The 21,935-nt window shown below is 38.1% G+C and overlaps 3 protein-coding genes across 6 annotated transcripts in view; 1 reads left to right on the top strand and 2 right to left on the bottom strand.

Moving 5' to 3' along the window:
• Positions 1 to 10,505, bottom strand: part of LOC106879312 (homogentisate 1,2-dioxygenase) — a 67,557-nt gene extending 57,052 nt beyond the window's left edge. Inside the window, exons 1-4 of one of the 2 annotated variants that reach the window (XM_089339458.1) lie at positions 10,130 to 10,505; positions 2,379 to 2,450; positions 606 to 694; positions 342 to 447 (exon numbers count right to left, since the gene is read on the bottom strand). In XM_089339458.1, coding sequence (XP_089195584.1) covers positions 342 to 447; positions 606 to 694; positions 2,379 to 2,450; positions 10,130 to 10,147 — 285 coding nt within the window. In that variant the 5' untranslated portion in view covers positions 10,148 to 10,505. Of the gene's footprint in view, positions 1 to 341; positions 448 to 605; positions 695 to 2,378; positions 2,451 to 2,754; positions 2,777 to 10,129 lie in introns of those variants that run through there. The other variant, XM_089339459.1, reaches the window with a different exon arrangement.
• LOC106879314 (general transcription factor 3C polypeptide 5-like) overlaps positions 1 to 21,935 on the top strand; it is a 176,708-nt gene that overhangs the window by 42,092 nt on the left and 112,681 nt on the right. The gene's annotated exons all lie outside the window — the stretch shown is intronic.
• LOC106879313 (putative RNA polymerase II subunit B1 CTD phosphatase RPAP2) lies at positions 12,670 to 21,474 on the bottom strand. Of its 3 annotated transcripts, none has more exons than XM_014928816.3 (10): positions 21,276 to 21,474; positions 19,571 to 19,682; positions 18,844 to 18,942; positions 17,729 to 17,794; positions 16,762 to 16,889; positions 15,094 to 16,192; positions 14,882 to 14,979; positions 14,104 to 14,184; positions 13,683 to 13,751; positions 12,670 to 12,966 (listed from the first exon to the last, which is right to left on the bottom strand). In XM_014928816.3, the coding sequence occupies exons 1-10, from the start codon at positions 21,353 to 21,355 to the stop codon at positions 12,825 to 12,827; spliced, it is 1,974 nt and encodes a 657-aa protein (XP_014784302.1). In that variant the 5' UTR covers positions 21,356 to 21,474; the 3' UTR covers positions 12,670 to 12,824. The 3 variants fall into 3 exon arrangements, with proteins under 3 accessions (XP_014784302.1, XP_014784303.1, XP_052831479.1); XM_014928817.3 differs by lacking the exon at positions 21,276 to 21,474 and adding an exon at positions 20,847 to 20,937; XM_052975519.2 differs by lacking the exon at positions 21,276 to 21,474 and adding an exon at positions 20,638 to 20,760.

Raw genomic sequence — 21,935 nt, 5'->3', positions numbered from 1 at the left:
AATAATATGTATTTAGTCATGCCATCAACAACTGTACAATATGCATATTAGACAAGCTTCAGTGTGTTTTTTTACAGCTGGATGCTCTTCCTAACAACCAACCACCCTGCAGAGTGGACTGAGTGCTTTTTATGTGGCACCAGCAGAGGCAAGAGTCACCATGGCATGGTTTTCACAGCTGGATGCCCTTCCAAATGCCAACCACTTTACAGTCTGGATTGGATGCTTTTTATGTGACACCAGCACTGGAAGAGTCACCATGATATATAATACACACGTATAAAGGTAATATAATAATATATTAAAGATAGAAGTAATTAACAGAATATAATTAGATATACCTGATTAGGGTTTGGATCAATTTCATCCCAGTTGTTGGTCAGCAGACCTCGGTCAATCTTTTCAAAAGGATGGTGGACAGCAGATGGTCGTATGCGATATAGCCACCTACAAAAAACAAGTGACATTAAATATCATTAAAAATGAAGACATATCCACAAATAAATGTATATTTTAAAACGCACAAATGTATATACGTATATAAAGTAAACAGTTGCATACAACAAAGTTACACTCTGCATTAATAAAACAGAAGCTGAACTTACGTGCGCTGGTTACTATTCCTGGGGGCAGTGAAAGCTGTCCCTGAAATCACCTCTGCATATAGACCACAAGGACACTTCTGTGGATTGTTCTGAAATGACAGATAATGAGAAACTTCAAAAGAACTGAAAGATAATCAAGGGGGTTGGTGAGAAGAGTGAAGGTGCATGGCTCAGTGGTTAGAGCATCGAGCTTACGATCGTGAGGTTGTGAGTTCGATTCCCGAACTGGGCTGCGTGTTGTGTTCTTGAGCAAGACACTTTATTTCACATTGCTACAGTTCACTCAGCTGTAGAAATGAGTTGCGACGTCTCTGGTGCCAAGCTGTGGATTTCTTTTTGTGGGGTGTTGTAAAGAACAAGGTTTACGAGAAGTAAACAGTAAACGAATTTAAAGATCACATTTCTGACGCATTCACTGGAATTGATGGAGATCGGAATTTGTGCCACACTGTCAGAGTGTTCTGAAGAGGTTTGAAGAATGTTGCAATGTTGAAGGAGGACGTTTTGAGCATCTGAGAGATTAAACATTATCTGTTTAAGATGTGCATAAACAATAGGATTGTAAGATAGAAATTTAAATGTAATAAAATGTTTTAAAAGAAATTTAAAGTGCTTACGTGATAACTGTAAACCTACTTTTGGGCCAACCTGTATATATATATATATATATATATATATATATATCATCATCATCATCATCATCATCGTTTAACGTCCACTTTCCATGCTAGCATGGGTTGGACGATTTGACTGAGGACTGGTGCAACCGGATGGCTACACCAGGCTCCAATCTAATTTGGCAGAGTTTCTACAGCTGGATGCCCTTCCTAACGCCAACCACTCAGAGAGTGTAGTGGGTGCTTTTACGTGTCACCCGCACGAAAACGGCCACGCTCGAAATGGTGTCTTTTATGTGCCACCCGCACAAGAGCCAGTCCAGGGGCACTGGCAACGATCTCGCTCGAAAACCCTACAAGGCCAGTCAGGCGGTACTGGCAACGGTCACGCTCAGGATGGTACATCTTATGTGCCACCCGCACAAGAGCCAGTCCAGGGGCACTGGCAACGATCTCACTTGGCTTGCGGGGTCTTCTCACGCACAGCACATTTCCAAAGGTCTCGGTCAGTAGTCATCGCCTCGGTGAGGCCCAATGTTCGAAGGTCTTGCCTCACCACCTCAGCCCAGGTCTTCCTGGGCCTACCTCTTCCACAGGTTCCCTCAACTGTTAGGGAGTGGCACTTTTTCACGCAGCTATCCTCATTCATTCTCACCACATGTCCAAACCAGCACAATCGTCTCTCTTGCACACCACTACTGACGCTTCTTATGTTCAGCTTTTCTCTCAAGATACTTACACTCTGACGGGTATGCACATTTACATTACACATCCAGCGGAGCAGACTGGCTTCATTCCTTGCGAGCTTATGCATGTCCTCAGCAGTCACAGCCCATGTTTCACTGCCATGTAGCATGGATGTTCGTACACATGCGTCATACAGTCTGCCTTTTACCCTGAGTGAGAGTCCCTTTGTCGCCAGCAGAGGTAAGAGCTCTCTAAACTTGGCCCAGGCTATTCTTATTCTAGCGGTTACACTTTCAGCGCACCCACCCCCACTACTAACTTGGTCACCCAGATAGCGGAAGCTATCAACTACCTCTAGTTTTTCTCCCTGGAATGAGATAGAAGTATATATATATATATATATATATATATACATCCATAAGACTACTCAAAAAGCAAGTGTTCCAATAAGAAAGTGTCCTTTACTTACCTGCCCCTTCGGTAAGGAGTTAGGGCATCGTGGGTCTTCGGAGGCAAATTCATTGCCAAAGCCAGACATATACTGTAGGTAAAGAATAGAGAATTACTGTGCTTAGAATATGGGGGTATCAGACAAGGAAATAACATAGAGATCAATAAAGCATCTGGCTGAAATAAGTGCTGGAGGTACAAAGTATGTGTGTACACATGTTTGTGGGTCAGAATACATGACAACATGTATGTTTTTAACTAAATATGTAACTATATTCATGTATGTAAACATGTGTGTGTGTGTGTGTGTGTGTGTGAAAGTGAGTGAGAGAGAGAGAGAGAGAGAGAGAGAGAGAGAGAGAGAGAGAGAGAGAGAGACTGACTGAATCATGTACTTTATTTTGACTTGAGTTTCATGCTGCAGTTAATATCCAATGTGTTTGTCATGGTTTTCTGTACTATGAGTTCATATCCTATCAAAATCTATTTTGTCTTTCACCTTTTCGGGGTTGATAAATAAAATATGAGTCATATATATATATATATATATATATATATGCATAGAGGATATAAAACGTCCATGTTAAGAATGTAAATGATATATGTTTATAAAGGTAAACCTAATATTTTTCAGCCAGAGCTGTTAGACTTTGATGAATGTCAAAACATAACCATTGTTATCTCTGCTTCCAGACACAGATAACAACAGGCTGTTATTCACACTTGTTAAAGTCTCACACTTCTGGCTTAAAAACATAAGTTTTATGTTAACAGATATAATAATCCTTACATACATACATACATACATACATACATACATACATACTGTATGTATGTATGTATGTATGTATGCATGTATGTATGAATATATGTGTGTGAGTGTATGTATGTATGTATGTATGTATGCACGTGTGCATGTGTGTATGTATGTGTGTGTGTGTGTGTGTGTGTGTGTTATTGTACCCTTGCTTCAGCATTGTGTGATAGTCTGATAGAATTCTGTGAAAAACATGTCAGGTGGTGGGAAATATTTCCTTATTTGGAAACTGGCACCTGACGCCTGCGAGCATGGAAAACTGAATGTTAAAACAACGCTAACGATAATGGTGATGACGACAACAACAACAACAACGGTTTGCCCAATGAATATAACATCCATCATCACAACATCATAGAACTAAGTAATGTTACAATTTGTAAAACTATGATAATGACCACCATGACGAACAACAACAACAACAACTGCAACTTCAACAAGTGCAGTAATTACATCAGCAGCATTCCTGCAGTTACTGCATATTAAATATTTGCGTTTTAACAAATAATTTTGTAACATGATAACTTCCCATTATCAGGTAGCAAACTGCAGTAAACAACCTGTATATCTTAATTTATTTTCCTAATTACATGTATTTACTGTATTTATTTACACACACACATATTTATTATATTTATTTTCATGCACATACAGATGTGGCCAAGTGGTTAGGGTGGTGCTCTCTCAATTGCTAGGTCGTGGGTTCACTTCCTGGATCAAGCTGTGTGTTGTGTTCTTTAAATGGATGACCCTACAATGGACTAGCTTTCTGATTAAGGGAGGATGTTGGCCAACTTGCCTAGGCCAGTGGGGTGGCATCATTTGGAAGTTCAAATAATGCAAAGAGCCTTTAACAATTGATGTATAACAACATCCCATAATCTGGTTAATCATGTGATTTACATACATGTATTGTATACAGATAATAATATATACAATTATATATATACATTATATTATCATCATCATCGTCGTTTAACAATCGCTTTCCATGCTAGCATGGGTTGAACAATTTGACTAAGGACTGGTGAACCAGATGGCTACACCAGGCTCCAATCTGATTTGGCAGAGTTTCTACAGCTGGATGCCCTTCCTAACGCCAACCACTCCGAGCGTGTAGTGGGTGCTTTTACCTGCCACCAACACAAGGCCAGTCAGGAGGTGCTGGTAACGCCCACGCTCGAAATGGTGTATTTTACATGTCACCTGCACAGGAGCCAGTCCAGCAGTACTGGCAACGAACTTGCTACCATTTATTTGACCTGGAGCTCAGGGACAGGCTGCTGGGATGAAGCTGTGACTGTTGAAGAAGAACCAGCAGTAAATTTGTCTTCAGCAACTCTGTTACCAGTTTACTCCAGAATTTTGTCAACTGAAGAAGCCAACTGGTCGATCAGACTCACTTCCATCATGGCGGCCAAAATGCCCTGTATTTTGATGGCAAACGGGAGCAAAAAAGTTGTTTAACCAGGGAGCTGTCCTCAGTTGATCCCTCGGTCAGTTCTCTCTTAAAGTAGAGGAGTGTGTTGGCGTCTGGTCATCCAAATATTTGTCATGCTCCAACGTGCAGAGATGTCCCGTGAATAAATTCAGTCTTTATCGAAAATGTGCTCTTTAACCACATTTAAATTTTTATTCCTTTGTATTAATTTTCTGAAGAGAATCGACAGTTAAAATCATATATTGTGAAATTCTTAATAATTTGCCATTTGTGTATAAGTTCTAACAACATATTGTTCTGACTAATATCTTATCTTATCTATCTGTCTGTCTGTCTATCAGTATGTCTGTCTGTCTGTCTGTCTGTCTGTCTATCTATCTATCTATCTATCTGCTTGTCTGCTTGACTGTCTGTCTGACTGTCAATCTAACTATTGATATACCTATCTTTCTGTAATACCACCACTACCGCCGCCACTGCCACTGCTGCTGCTGCTTTCATTATCATTTCTGCAAAATTTGAAGTTGATAAATTCTTAGTAACTCTTCCCTCTTCTGCTACAAGTGACCTCCCATTGAACTTTTCTTTCTATGATATGACCTACACAGCGTGGCTTGTAGGGTGGTAGTGGAGTTGACTTACTGATAACCTCATGTATCTATTGGTTAAGCTAGCCAAGACACACACACACACACAAACACATATGCACATTTACTATGGAAACAGGTGTGATGATGAAATTATTTCACACAAAAATAAATTCTTAGATTGATACCAGCACCAATGTGTTTGTGATTCATGTGCAGCTGATGATGCTGTTGTTGTTGTTGCTATTACAGTTGTTATTTTTGTTGTTGCTGTTGTTGTTTCCATAGTAAATATGCATATGTGTTTGTGTTGTGTTGTGCTTGTGTGTGTGTGTGTTTATGTCTTGTTTTAGCTTAGCCACAACTTTGACTTGAACTTATAACCTTGTGGGTGGAAATGGGTGGAGGAGAGGAGACGAGAAATGTGATGTTGTCATTGGTGATTTTTAATCTCCAAATTAACCAAAATTTAATTGATTTATAATCAAAGCCCTTCCATCAATAGCTATCCAGTTGCTTTTATCTGACAGTGTATCTTGGATTATATTATTCAATATCTCCTTTTTATTGCTTTTTTTGGCTGCTCCAGACCAATGCTGATCCATCATACCTAATAACATTCCCATTAGGACCGTTTTGTCTTGTATGTAAACACATTGTATGTAAGAATACCAATTCAAATGTGTTCTTTTTTGTTGTTTCGTTGTCTTTCTGTGTCTTCTCCCTTTTAAGATTGTTGGAAGTGATTCCGAAAGATTTGGTTGCTAGTTTATACATCAAAGGGTCACATACAATGTTGAAATTCCAATGAAGGAACCATGGATCTAGGTTGGAAACCAGTTCTTTATTGGCAAGAAAAATTGAAATAAACTGAATGACAGACACACACACACACACACACACACACACACACACAGATAGACAGACAGACAGATAGAGCTAGTGTTTGCCTGTTTAAAACTTGACCTCTTCTTGTTAGATGTATTTTTTTCCTGCATGAACATATAAGCTGCTTTTGAGTGCCAAGAGCTGTTTGGAATTTGCTTTATAAACAATGCAAAATACATCTCACCTCAAGTGGCACAGAGCTGTTTGTATTGCCTAGTTTGTGGATATTTAAATGTTTTCTAAGACCAGCCAGCCCACTCACATGCTTTATTACAAATAAGGTATATGAGTGTGTCTGCTGGAATGATCTTTATGTCACTTGGGCTGACTGTATGAAATTGAGTTCTGAGCTGTGAAGTTAAGCCAGACTTAGAAAAGCAAGTCTTACCACACATTGAGCAACTGAAGGATGACACTATTTCTTTGTTTAGCAATGTATTAGCTTTCCTTAGTTCTCTTTTCATTTTTGTATACCTTTGTTTGTATGTTTCAAAATTTTTAACCCCAGACCAGATCTTCTCATATTATTTATTTCTGTTTAAGAGTAAATGTTCAACATCTTTGTATGGTGTCTTCAACTCTCCAAAACTGGTTCTTAACAAGTCTTTATATTCCGCTGAGGTCGACTTTGCCTTTCATCCTTTAAGTACCAGTTGAGTACTGGGGTCACTGTAATTGACTTGCCCTGTCCCCCAAAAGGTGGTGATAAAGCTGGCACTATCATTGATGTTGTTGTTTAGTTCAGGTCAGTTTGGATAGCGATGTCAGTCGGCCAAATATATCTCAAATCACGTACGTAACCTAAATCTGAGCAGAAAGGAAAGGCACATCAGATAATGTTATCTTAAATTACACAATCGAAAAAGATAGGATGAATGGTCATGAATGGAACACCTTTGATTATTGGCTCTGCTCACCCAGGACTATTCTTAGGATAAATGTTCTTCCTGAAATATTGCCAAACCTACTCCTGACATGCCTAAGCACTCTTTCCTCTTTATGGCTCTTTTACTCTTTGACTTTTCTCTGTTTTTGTTTTATCCTGAATGATAAAATGCTTGTATCCCAAGAATGTACTTTTCGCTCTCATTGCTGCCTTTTTTTGACTTGTCTTATTTCTGCTTTCTCTCCATTCTTTTACTCTTTTCTGATGAGTTGTGCAACAGAGCACTGTATACAATAAGCTAATTATCATTATTATTATCTAAGCCGGCGAGCTGGCAGAATCATTAGCATGCTGGGCGAAATGCTTCGCGGTATTTTGTCTGCCCCAAGGTTCTGAGTTCGAATTCCACCGAAGTCAACTTTGCCTTTCATCCTTTTGGGGTTGATTAAATAAGTACTAGTTACACTCTGGGATTGATGTAATCAACTTAATCCCCCACCAAAAATTGTGGCAAAAATTTGAAATTATTATTATCATTGTTATACTTTTCATGTTGTTTTTATGTAAACCCTGGTGGCCAATAAAAGAATTAATTATCATCATTATTATAATTATTATTATTATTATTATTATTATTATTATTATTATTATTATTTTTATTATTATTATTATTATTATTATTATTATTATTATTATTATTATTATTATTATTATTATTATTATTATTATTATTATTATTATTATTATTATTATTATTATTATTATTATTATTATTATTATTATTATTATTATTATTATTATTATTATTATTATTATTATTATTATTATTATTAAAGTAGTGGAGTTGGCAGAATTGTGAGCACAATGAGCAAATTGCTTGTTGGCTCTTTACAGTTCTGAGTTCAAATTCTGCTAAGGTCGTCTCTTTGCCTTTCTTCTTATCACGGTTGATAAAATAAGTATCAGTTGAACACCAGAATATCAATGTAATCAATTTACCTGCTTCCCCGTAATTGCTGGCCTTGTGCCAAAATTTGAAATCATTATTGTTGTTAGGCAAATGAGCTGGCAGAATTGTCAGCTCGCCAGGCGAAATGCTTAGCAGTATTTCATCTGCCACTGCGTTCTGAGTTCAAATTCCGCTGAGGTCAACTTTGCCTTTCATCCTTTCAGGGTCGATAAATTAAATACCAGTTGAGTACTGGGGTCACTGTAATTGACTTGCCCTGTTCCCCCAAATTTCAGGCCTTATGTCTAAAGTAGAAAGGATTATTATTAAGATGATGGAGCTGGCAGAATCATAAGTGCGATGGCTAAAATACTTAGTGGCTCTTTACATTCTGAGTTCAAATTCTGTCAAAGTTGACTATGTCTTTTATCCTCTCAGGGTTGATAAAATATGTACCAGTTGAGCACTGGGGGTCGATATAATTGACTAAATTCCACCCCCAAAGTTTCAGGCCTTGTGTTCATAGTAGAAAAGATTATTAACATTTGTATTATTTCTTGTCTGTAGAGAGGCTTTTGTTGTTGATAGTGGCGGTGTTGTGTGTTTAACCCCCAGATCTATATATAATCAAGACGTTACAGACATGACTATCCTGTCTTTTATTTCAGTTATATTGCATCTATGTCTTTTTCTCTTTTCTAAGGTGGTTGGGTCTGTTCTGAGTAAGATTTGGCTGCTATTTCTAGTAGACAGGGCAATTTGCCCAGAGACCTCTTTATTGGTGTTGATTTTGTTGGTTGTAGTACTGGTGATGGAAGTGATGGTGGTATGACGTGGTAATGTTGGTGGTGGAATTGGTGGTAGTGATGGGGATGAAGGTGGCAATAGTGTCATGGTAGTGGTGCTGATCTGGTGGGATGGTGTTGAAGGTGGTGGCGACGGTGGTAGCATTGGTGATATCTTATCAACCTGGGCATGATAAAAGGTAAAGTTGACCTCAACAGGATTTGAACTTAGAATGTAGAGAACTGGAAGAAATACAGCAAGGTATTCCATCCAACACTAAGTAAAAGCATTTCAGACATGACCATCCTGTCTTTTCCAATTCTTCATTATCTTAAGTGGTAGACTTAATTCGTTACTGGGTTTAACATCTCCATCTGGTCCTTGAGGGCTCTCAGAGGAGTTTACTCAGTTGCAAACATTCTGGTGCTAGGAAGTGCAGGGCCCAATTTGAGAATTGTCAGTGGGGCCCTCTACTCTACTTAAATAAGACATTTTTCTAAAGTCATGGGGTTAATCTGCATGTCACACGAAAAGATAAAAAGAATCATACGGATATTTCTACTTGATGGAATCAAAGGGTTTAATTCATCATAATGTCCTCTGCCCCAGCATGTACACGGGGGCCCACTTTGAACAAGTCTGTCTAATTGATTCAAAACTAGTCCTGGGTAGGGACCGACCTCTAGAGGTGTCAAAAAATGAATGTGGTCATGGGTGCTATCCTTTCTTCCTTGAGTAAGCAATAAAATAAATTCAATGTGTTCTTCCACACTTTTAAGATAGTAGGGAGGGAGAGGGGTCTAATGCAGTTTTGCAGCTCTCCTTGAAAAATGCATTTTTTTGAAAATATTTTTTCAGATTCCTACGTTTTAGATCTCGGAGTGCGAAACTGCATTAGCCCATCGAGGGAGATTTGACTGCTATTTCTAGCAGGCAGGGTGACCCAACAGAGGCGTTCTTGTCGATAGGGAGAGGTGTTGGTAGAGGTAGTATTATTGGTGGTATTTCTGTGATGATGACGATGATGATGATGATGATGATGATGATGATGGTGGTGTTGGGGTAGTGCCGAAGGGGGGTTTTGGTTGTTGATATCAATGGCTGAGGTATTCGTGGGGATGTTGTTTAGTCCCAGGTCATCCCTAATCGAGTAGACCTACCTCTGATCAAAGACATTCTAGCCACGACCATCCCGTCTATTTCCAATATCCAGAGAACCCAGAAACACATTCGACGTAGCCTTTTCTAAGACAATAAGGTGTACGAAACGAGATGGGTTTGGCTGTTGTTTCTAGCAGTTGTAGCAGATCGAGCGACCACATAGAGTTGCCTATGTCGTACGTGTGGTTGGTAGTGATATTATTGATGAATGTGTAGTGATGTTCATGCTGTTAGAAAGAGAAAAGTTTTACCGACCTTAAGTTCCTGAGCCATGTCGATGTAACTGGGCTAACCTGACCTCTGAGAAAGGGACGAACGATCGAGTGTAAGAACGAACTTCGTTGATAGAAAAATACTTGAAAACACAACCCTTCGGGTATTATATAAATATATATATGTATGTATCGTATCTTCTCCAACTGTTGAAATTGGTAAGAAAAATGGGTTTACAGCAAAATGCTCCCTATATTTAGAATGGGAGCAGGGTTTAACAATCTATTTTGCTTGTATTTTTCTTCGCTTCCTTCTTTTTTATTTTTGCGTCTTTTTTGGGTTCCAGGTCCTTTATCTAGGCAGTTAAAAGAAGCCCTTTTATATACGCAGCTACACAGTCGATGCGAGTGTGGAGAGTGAGAGAAAGGGCGAGAGAGAGAGATTGAGAGAGAGATAGTAAGGGAAAGAGAGAAAGAAAGAAACGAAAGCGAATTTGAGAAAGTTTTGCTTCAGAGAAAACTGAAGTTGTAGGCGATCGTGGAGGCGGTGATATTGTTGATGTTTTGTGGTGGTGGTGGTGGTGTTAGCAGTGCCGGTGCTTTGTGGTGGTGGTGGTGGTGGTGATGGTGTTTTGTGGTGGTGATGGTGTTCTGTGGCGGTGATGGTGTGTGCATGTGCATCAGTGTATGTGTCTGGCTGTATGTGTACGTGATGTACGTGGTGGTATTGGCGGAGGTGGGTGGGTGATGAGGGAATATGTAAGTTATTAAGCAAGACAGTTTTAAAGTCATTAACAGTGGTGGCGGTGGCGGTGATGAAGCGACTGTGGTGTGGGTGCGTGATGATGGGGGAGGTTGTAGCTGAAGAAATGAAAACATTTTTATTTCTTTTTAAACATTATGGCAAGCATGGAGGTTGTGATTGCTGTGTTATTGTTTGTGATGATAATGATAAATCGAATCTAGTTATGGTTGTTTTTTGTTTTGGTTAGAAGGAGAAGATGTGTTACATATAGTATTATAGATTCTGTTGTTGTTGTTGTTGTTGTTGTTGTTGTTGTTGTTGTTGTTGTTGTTGTTGTTGTTGTTGTTGTTGTTGTTGTTGTTGTTGTTGTTGTTGTTGTTGTTGTTGTTGTTGTTGTTGTTGTTGTTGTTGTTGTTGTTGTTGTTGTTGTTGTTGTTGTTGTTGTTGTTGTTGTTGTTGTTGTTGTTGTTGTTGTTGTTGTTAGTGGTGGTGGTGGTGGTGGTGGGATTTCGCTAGACATCTTTGGGTGAAAAACAAGATCGCATAAAGTTTATTTCTCTTGTTATGCCTTGGCAGGGTTTGTGTTTGAACGAAGGTCATAAGAAAGGAATATAAAGAAGGTATGTAAAGATTGTACCAATCACAGAGTTGCTTCATGCCAAGTTGTCTTGGAGGGAGGGAGGGGGAGATAGAGAAAGAGAGAGAGCGTAAATATGTATCTGCGTGTCAGCGCTGGAGGTGTGGCTGAAGAAAACTTATTGCCTCCCTCCCCTCCTACTTACACAGACACCCCCGTCACCTCACATTCATATGAATATGCAATATCTTTAGAGGAGAACTGGAATAGAGAACTTGTACTTTGTCTGTCTGTCTGTCTGCCTGCCTATTTTTCTAGCTGTTTGTTTATCTATCTATCTATCTCTTTCATCTTTTACTTGTTTCAGTCATTTTGACTGCGGCCATGCTGGAGCACCGCCTTTAGTCGAACAAATCGACCCCAGGACTTATTCTTTGGAAGCCTAGTACTTATTCTATCGGTCTCTTTTTGCCGAACCGCTAAGTTACGGGGACATAAACACACCAGCATCGGTTGTCAAGCAATGCTAGGGGGACAAACACACACACATATACATATATACATACATATATACGACGGGCTTCTTTTCAGTTTCCGTCTACCAAATCCACTCACAAGGCTTTGGTCGGCCCGAGGCTATAGTAGAAGACACTTGCCCCTATCTATCTATCTCTTTCATCTTTTACTTGTTTCAGTCATTTTGACTGCGGCCATGCTGGAGCACCGCCTTTAGTCGAACAAATCGACCCCAGGACTTATTCTTTGGAAGCCTAGTACTTATTCTATCGGTCTCTTTTTGCCGAACCGCTAAGTTACGGGGACGTAAATACACCACCATCGGTTGTCAAGTGATGCTGGGGGGGGGGGACAAACACAGACACACAAACATAAACATACACATACATATATATATATATACATATACATATATACGATGGGCTTTCAGTTTCCGTCTACCAAATCCACTCACAAGGCTTTGGTCGGTCCGAGGCTATAGTAGGAGACACTTGCCCAAGGTTCCACGCAGTGGGAATTAACCCGGAACCATGTGGTTGGTAAGCAAGCTACTTACCACACAGCCACTCCTGCGCCTACTGTAAATATTTCTAATACAGGCAGTGCAAAAACATTTCTACCAAGCATCACTGAGAATCTAAAATAAATTTTCTATCGCAAGCAGCAGTAAACACCTTACCAATCATATTCCAGAATACTCTGTAAACATTTCTGTCAGATGAAACAAACTAGACAACAACGTCCGACCAATTGAATACAGTTTATTAATTTACTGTCACAGTAAGCAAAACAATGTACAATTTTGAATGCAGTGATCCATCATCAAATTGAGTATTTCAGTCACAAATGTTTCCATTTCTAGTATAGTCATAAATATTACATTTTGTACAGAAAGAGCCATCATAGTACCAACAGTTTCTCAGCCACAAGTGTTTGAGCTTCGAGTAAGGACAGATCAAATTTCTGCAAAATGTTGTTGAATTTCTTTCGAATATTTGGTTTCTGTAGTCCAGTTTCAAGTTTGGCTGTTTTCTTGGACAACCTTAAGATAGAAAAGAAAAAAAGAAACTGAGAGAGAGAAAGAGAGAAAGAGCAATGTATGACAGAAGAATGTAATTTTTGATTGGTAGTATAAACAATACTTATGTTAGTACTAAGTTACCATGAGTCTTGTTTAAAAAAAAAAATGTTTTTGGCTAAGTCAGTGAAGGAAGGGCAGTGCACTTGATCTTTTCAGGAGCTTCGAGACTGGTGGGATAATGGGAGGAGAAACAACAGTTTCAAATCCCGCCAGGATCAAACTTAGCCTTTCATCTGTTTAGGATTGATAAAAATAAAGTACCAATTAAGTGCTGGGGATGGATGTAATCAACCATTCTCCACTTCCTAAAATTTATGGCCTCGTGCCAAAAGTAGAGTTACTACTACTACTACTACTACTACTGCTACTGCTGCTGCTGCTGAGGTGGCGAACTGGCAGAACTGTTAGCCTGCCAGGTAAAAAGTGGCATTTCGTCTGTTTTTATGTTCAGAGGTCAACTTTGCCTTTCATTTGTTTCGGGTTGATCAAATGAGTACCAGTTGTGTACTGGAGTCAATGTAAGTGACTAACCCTCTCCCCCAAAATTTCAGGTTTTGTGCCTATAGTAGAAAGGATTATCATTATTAATATTATTATCTGTATTGCTTCAGCAGTACAGATACTAAAAATATTATTATTATTGTCTTTTGTTTTTATCAGATAGATGAAATACTTACAAAATAATAATGAAAATAGCAGCAATATCCCACTCTCTTGTCTTCAGGACAATGTTAGTATTCACTAAACTGTTAAAAGAAAGAAAATTACGGTGGTCATTTGATGTTAAAGCTGTGAAATAAAACATAATGTACTGGTTTTATTGATCAAACAACAAAATAACATTATACTTCTATTCACAAAAATGTTGGGGGCAAAGGATTTTTTTTTTTTTACAGCTGGGTGCCCTTCCTATCACCAAACCCACTAGTTTCCCAAATGAGGCAATAATCTCCAACTCTATTGAACAACAAACAACCCAGACATGCTTTCATGGTAGACTGCAAGCAAATGACTCTGTTAGGAATCCATTGTAGTATGAGAGAATAAACAAAAAAATAAGAGGAAGAATAGAAAGGAATAAACTTGACATCTCTATACCTGAATGTATGTACAAAATCCTTGATATCTGTTGACAATTCTCCAATCAAGAGGTCCATACCACTGATAAGGGCATCAATTCTGTAATATACAAGAGCCAAAAATATATGAAGAATATTTTACAATAGGTGCAGGCATGGTGTGTGATAAAGAAGTTCAATGGACAACTCAGATGGCCAGTGAAAGCTAAGGGCACTGCTTTGGAAGGACTGTGAAGTTCATGGGTACATTCTTGAAGGGTATGAGCTTCCCTTTATCAAGATAGTAGGATGAGATATGAAGGAGATTTGGCTGTTGTTTCTATCCAGTCAAGAGATCACATAGATGTTTCTTTGTTGGTGCATAAATGATGTTTGACAGTCATGGCTAAGGTTTTTATCAACATGGTTGGTGCTGGTTTTATTGTTGTTTCTGATGTTTGTTTGATAGAGATTTGACTGCTATATCTAGCAGTCAAAGACCATGTAGAGAGTTATTCATTGGCTAGATGCTTTGAGTAGTGCAATTACCAAAAGTCGTTATGAAGCATTATCAAATTACAAGATTCCAATAAGCCAACAAACTATATGGTCCTCAACTTGTTAGAAACAGCAGACAAATATACCTTGAATCACACCATACAACCTTAAAATGGGAAAGAAACATTGGACAATGTAGTGCTCATATACAAAAAAACTGGATTGTCACAACTAGATCCCCTTTGATATGTAGTTTGTCATATCAAAGCTGACATAGAGCAAACCAGAACAGCAACAAGATACTAAGAACAGCTACTTACCTTTTGCCAAGTTGTTGCAAGAAAATAGATCTTCTAAGGGTTACTTGAGAATAAGAATCAACATTTGGCAGCACCAGACTTGATTCATTCTCATCAATCTGAAAGAAGAATTTTGAGATTTTTAACCACTAATCATGGAAAATAATAGGGGTCTTGTCTTGAATCAGATGCTTCAAAAAATATCAAAAAGAAAACATAAGTAAAAATCAAACCTTTTTCTTTGGTGGTGGTTTAAAATATTCCTTGACTTTAAAGGAATAGTTTTCTGTTTCTTTCTGAAGATTTTCATAAGATGGTAATGACTTCTTAGGAAGAATGTCTTTCCCAGGAACATGATCATCAAGCAGGAGTTCAAAATCTTGACCTTGAATAGCAACTCTTTCACAGAGTTTTGAAAAGTCTGAGGTGGCTTTTGAAGCAGAATCATTTGAGGGGTCAGGTTGTTCTTCAGAGCTTGATAAACCTAAGAAGCTAAGCGATTTTGGAGTAATCCACGAGTGAACAAAATTGATTATTTTATCTCGTGGCCGTTGATGATTTGTATTATTACTAACATTACTACTTTTGGAATTGTCTTTAGTTGAAGGTGAAGAATTTGAGCAAACAGTTACTGTGTCTGATGTCTGAGAATCTGAAGAGTGGTGTCTGCATATGTAGTTCCCTTCTTTGTTAGTTCTCTGTGATTCTGGTTCATTGTTAACTAATGAAACGGGGTTTACAAACTGTGACAGTTTGTTTTTCTGTTTATCAAGCAACATTTGTAACTGGTTTATTTGAGAATGTGGTTCAGTAGATTTTGTTTTATTGTTAGAAACCTCAGATGCAGACAATAGATGTGGCTGGCAGCTTTTCCCTTTCTTTGGTACTTCCGTCTTTTTTTTTCTTGAAGTAGTCACTAAGGTAACTGAAGTCTTGTCATCATCAGAATCAGTTTCATCTGAATAAAAATTTCCTAATTCGGAGAGATTACCTTGAAGTCGCTCTAGAATTCTTTTATCTGTAGAAGAACCGTTTTCTTCATCTGATCCTTCAGATTGTAAGAAATCCCCATCGGAACCATCTTCATAATTTACATGTTGAAGTGGATCTTCCTCAATGTCAGAATCTTTAGTTGAGAGTTTTGAAATGTTTGGCTGAGGTCTATAGAGATTGTCATGAAGCTCATCTAACCAGTCCTGCTGATCCAAGATCGACACAACACCTCTGCTGTCCTCTTCCTCTTCAGCATCAATTATGGTATCCTCTTCAGAGATATTAGTTTTATTGAACACGTTACTTTTTTTACTAATGACTTCATATCCAACCCAGCCTCTGCAAAAAGAAAAATATATATATATATATAAAATTTAAAAGAAAACATTAGGTTTAATGAATGTAGTGGAGGTGGGTAACGGCTGTGGTGAGGAAGTAGGAGGAATGAGAGAGATAGAGAGAGAGAGGTGATCAACCATCCTGTGCAATGTAAATATGTATGAATGACAAAGAACAAATGTGCTGAAAGAAAAACTGACCATAAGAAGAATTTAGATGTAAACATAACAAAGAATTTAGTAAAATAACTTAGTTATCATTCAGCTAGTGTTAGGAACATAAATTGTGACTAAGGTTTGGTGGAAGATTTTAATTCAGAACTTTTGGAAAGAAGACATTTGTACTACAGAGCCAGAGGTGGTTTCAGCTGGGTTGGTATCAAAAGGGTTAAAAATGCTAAAGTTTTCTGAATATGCTTGCATTTTCTAACTTGCTTCAAAAAAGTGTGCCATATCTGTATAACATATGTGGCACACAAGCATGTTGCAACACTATGACTGAAATCATCTGACATAGAGATTCCACTGTTGGTTCCTTAAAACTTGTGTAAATGGTGAGTACATACTTACTTGTCATTTTCTGTATCTGGAACACGGAAATCGGCAGGCTTTTCTTTGGGACGAAACCATAAAGGAGATGTCAGAATCTGTTTCTCAAAGATTTTTGAATGCTTGAAACAGCGATTGCTGCAGAAAATCTGACAAGTTGGAAAGAAAGAAAGACGAATACAAAACGAAAAGTAATCAAACATTATAAACAAAGCAAAAACAAAATATATATCCTTTATTTTTTACTTGTTTCAATCATTGCACTGCAGTCATGCTGGGGCACTACCTTGAAGGGTTTTAGTTGAGCAGATCAACCTCAGAGCTTATTTTTTTTTTTTAAAGTCAGGTACTTATTCAGTCACTTTTGCCAAACCATTAAGTGGAAGGCTTCCACACAGTTTCTGTCTAACCAGTTTCACTCACTAGGTTTGGGTTGAACTGAGTCTTATGTGAAGACACTTGCACAAGGTTTTGTGTAGTAGGTGCTGGCATGGCCATGTAGTTGCAGGTGTAGCCCTGTGGTTAAGAAGTTTGCTTCCCAATCACATGGTCGTGGGCTCAGTCCCAAGGGTGTGGCACTTTGGTTCTATTATAACCTTGGGCTGACCAAATCCTTGTGAGTGGATTTGGTAGACAAAAACTGCAAAAAAGCCCATATATAATCATCACAAGACACCTGAAGAAAGCTGGAGTGTACAACAGCTGAAATGTAGTGAAAGTAATAATCAAGATGATGGCACCAGTTCAACTAATGTAAATAGGGTACATGACAATCACCTTGCTTGAAAACAGGCAAAGGTTAGTGACAGGAAGGGCATCAAAATATAGAAAATCTGCTTCAATAAGCATTGAAAAGTGGATGTTAAAGTATTATTTTAACATGATGATAAGTCAAAGCTGAGAGCTCATGGTTGCAAAATGAACTCAGCTATGCTTATAATGAAGTTACTCATAAATAAAAAAACAATAGGTACAATAAGTTTCTTACCTTACGTTCGGTAATGTCGTAGACTTTATTGGTTTTGGTTGATATGTGATATTTACTAGGCTTTGTCTGCAATAAAAAATATTACATAGATATGTTATATTTCTAAGTTTCTTACTGAAATATAGGGACAGCTGATTTAGTGGAGTGTCATGCAAAAATACATTATGGTATTTGGGAGCAGAGAGTTTTGCATTCTGAGTTTAAATCTTGACCAGTTTCATTTGTTTTACATCATTCCAAGATTGGTAAACTAAGTACCATTCGATTAAGTAAGTACCAGGGGAACAATATAATCGATCATGTCTTTGAAGGCAATTCCTCCATCACTAAAACAGGCCCTCTTTCCTCATCACATGACCAAGAAATCTCATGAAGCAGTTTCCTACTTACCATAACCCAGGCCATCTCTTCATCATTAGATACTTTGTCTGTCCATGCTACGCTCTCAGAATGTAGGACATAGGTAATGATGTTCAGCCACAATTCTCTGTTCTTTCTTTTCTGTAACAGTCCCACTTTCTGATGTTAAACCCCTCTTTCTTCCAACCAGTTTGTCAAACTTGACACCCATATCATCTTACTCTGCTACTTTACCCTTCAATCTTTCTGGTCATTACTAAATTCTCCAGGCCCTCTCATAATATGACCAAGAAATCTCAGTTGCTTCAGAAGCAGTTTCCTATTTACCACAGCCCAGGTCATACTTCTTTATTAGACACTTGTTCTACTTCATCAAATTTCTTTGGGAGGGCCTGCTTAGTAGTATTTTGTGTCTCATTTCATGAAAAGCTTCACTTCCAGGTTATTTCCATCTCAGAATTTTTAACACCTGTGGCTTTCTCTGATGAAATCTGATGAGTTATCAAGTACATCCAGCCATCTGTGTAGTCAGCAACATACTAGAAATAGCAGCAAAATCCCCTCAAATCAAATCACTGTCTTTTAGGAAAAGGAAGGCAAGAAAATAGATGATCACAACTGGAACTCTTTTGATCAACAAAATCAACAACAGCATATCACACACACACACACATACATGCATGCATGCATACACAGACATGCATACACAGACATGCATACACAGAACAGACAGTGATATGAAAATATTTACTTACGTTCGGCAGATTATTCGCACAAATTGGATAAGCACAAAGTTTCACAATTGCTCGTTCTTCACAAATGTCATGGTAATGGTTAGGCATAAGGAAGTGAGCCTTGGAAATAAAAGATGATAATAATAATAATAATAATGAATTCTTTTTATTACCCACAAGGGCTAATATAAATCAAAAACATTAAAGGACAACACAAGATGATAAACAAAGGGTTTGGCAAAGAAAAGGGTCCGTGTAAACATTTGATAAGAGGGAGGCGCTAACCCATACAAGCCACAGGTGTCTGGTCAACAGGTTGAGAGCCCTTTCTCCCGGTTTCAAATTTTGTCACAAGGGCAGCAATTTTAGGGGAGGAGATGAATCGATTACATTGACCCCAGTGTTTCACTGGAACGTATTTAATTAACCACAAAAGGATAAAAGGCAAAGTCGACCTCGGTGGAAACTGAACTCAGAACGCTGTGGCAGATGAAATACCGCTAAGCATTTTGCCCAGCGTGCTAACAATTCTGCCAGCTCAATGCCTTAATAATAATAATAATGGTTTCAAATTTTGGCACAAGGCCAGCAGTTTCTGGGGATGAAATAAACTGATTACATTGACCCCAGGCTTAAAAAATAAGTACTGGGTGTAGATTCATTTGACTAAAAAATTCAAAGTGACGCTCAAATGACTGAAACATGTAAAAGAATAAAAGAGTAAACAAGAACAACTTTAGCAACCCACCATGTCTTTCAGTTGCTCAAATGTAACGGTTTCTTCAACAAGCTTCATTACAATGCGGAAAGCTCTCTCTTCAGATGCAACCCGCTTCCTAACCTGTTCTTCCATTTCTTTCCTAATGCAAAATAAAACAGTAAAATATGGTAAGAAAAAGTACTCAGTACAGGGTAGAGAGTTTATGATACACTGTTTAAATTAACATACACATGCATGACATTTGGAGTGGCTGGCACTCTGTTGGTTATGGATAATGACTGTTCCAGTTGATCCAATCAATGGAACAGCCTGCTTGTGAAATTAACATGCAAGTAGCTGAGTATTCCACAGATATGCGTACCCTTAAATTAACATGCAAGTGGCTGAGCACTCCAACTTATTCTATCAGTTTCTTTTTGCTGAACTAAACGCTTTAGCTTGACCCGGTATTTTATGTAACACATAGATGTTTGTGAAATTATTCTGATAAGGCTGATACTAGCAAAAAGCTATTTCTGATCTACATGATTGTTCGATGTGCGGAAAATAACAACTAAATCACACACCACTGCCTTAAAAAAGGTGATATAGACTTTCCTAGGCACCCCTAAAAAGATGGGATGGTCATTCATGGCTGGAATGCCTCCTTATGAACAACTGCTAGATCAGAGCTAACCTGAAGAGTAGAGGTAAATTTCTAGCTAATTATAGAATATTGTTGTTGGCACTCCGTCGCTTACGACGTTGAGGGTTCCAGTTGATCCGATCAACGGAACAGCCTGCTCGTGAAATTAACGTGCAAGTGGCTGAGCGCTCCACAGATACGCGTACCCTTAACGTAGTTCTCGGGGATATTCAGTGTGACAAGGCTGACCCTTTGAATTACAGGTACAACAGAAACAGGATGGAGCTTTTAGGTGTTTTCGCTCAATAAACAATCGAAACCGCGATCCTATGACGGCGAGTCCGCTGCCCTAACCACTGGGCCATTGCACCTCCACGATTATAGAGTAGGTATACTGTAAACAACATATAAACTAGATTATGAGCTTGCTAAAAAATATCAGCCAAATAACCCTTAAAGTACACTCTACCATCTTAAAAAAGGGAACGAAACAGGGTAATGTAGTCCAAGGTATCCCTAAAACCAAAATCGAGGGGTTTATAGCTGGGACAGCTTGGTCGGTCAGTCTGTATATGGCTTTAGCAGGTGCTAAACAAGAAAACGGAAGCTGTTTAATAAGGCTAAATAAACATTAATGATACGAAGAAAGAGGTAAAATCATGGAAACTATAATTATACTTCTTTGCTTCCTCATCCGCTGCTGTTTTCCTCTCTTTATCTTTATCCAACTCTTTTAACTCCGACATGTTCGGAATCACCGTGAGAGGTCACAGGTCACAGTTGTATTTAACAGACGTAATTTCTTTACCACCAATATTTCACGAAGACCCTCAAGCGAACTAAAGAAACTCGTTACCCGTTTATTCATTTTCTGCTTTTAGTCATTTGACTGTGGCCATGCTGGGGCACAAACTTTTCTTATTACATTGAGCCCAATACTTAGAAAAACAAAAACAAAAACAAAATCAACTTGTGTTTTAAAGGGAGGAAGTAAATACCGCACGGTATTATTGTTTGAAGCACTGACTAAACTGCACGAACGCGCTCGCGCACACACACACACGCGATATTAGTATGTAACCCAAATGCAGCTCTGAATTTGTAGACCTCTGATCAAAGGCGTTCCAGCCGTGACAATCCTGTCTTATTTTCAAATGGGCAAATCCGAAAGATCGCCTAGTGGGCATCTCGGCCTACATTATCCAATATGATATTTCTTTATTTTAAGAAGGCACGGTGCAATTTGAAGATGATTCGACTGCTATTTTCAAGCAAATTGTTGTTTCTCTCTACCTCTCTATATGCGTTTCTTTTCACAAAAATCGGATGAAAAGCAATAATATAGAATTGAAGTATGCAAGAGGAATAATAGAATCATATTCTTCTAAATGGAATATCTGTAAAAATAGAATCATATTCTTCTAAATGGAATATCTGTTGTTGTAGTTTTAAAGTCATTTTGCTTCATTTAGAAATAAAATTTGAGATCAGATATCTTTTTAAAATGTCATTAAGTTTTATGTATCAAATATTAAAAAAACTAAATATTGTCAATTTCACATCAGTGAAAGAATAAGTAAATAAAGGAATAACGGAATAAGAGAATTAAGAAGGAATTAAGGAGTTATTTTTACGAATATAATATTCCAAATATATTGATATAATGAATATATATATGTTGGAAATGAAAAGAACGTATTTTCAAGATATTTGGCTTAATCAATACATTTCGATAGTTTTTATTTACTGCATGAAACTAATAGTTCG

This window comes from Octopus bimaculoides, chromosome 21, assembly GCF_046866305.1.
Source record: "Octopus bimaculoides isolate indiv1 chromosome 21, ASM4686630v1, whole genome shotgun sequence".
Lineage (NCBI taxonomy): Eukaryota > Metazoa > Mollusca > Cephalopoda > Octopoda > Octopodidae > Octopus > Octopus bimaculoides.
Note: the sequence above shows the minus strand (reverse complement) of the source record. Positions and strands in the feature narration are given on the sequence as shown.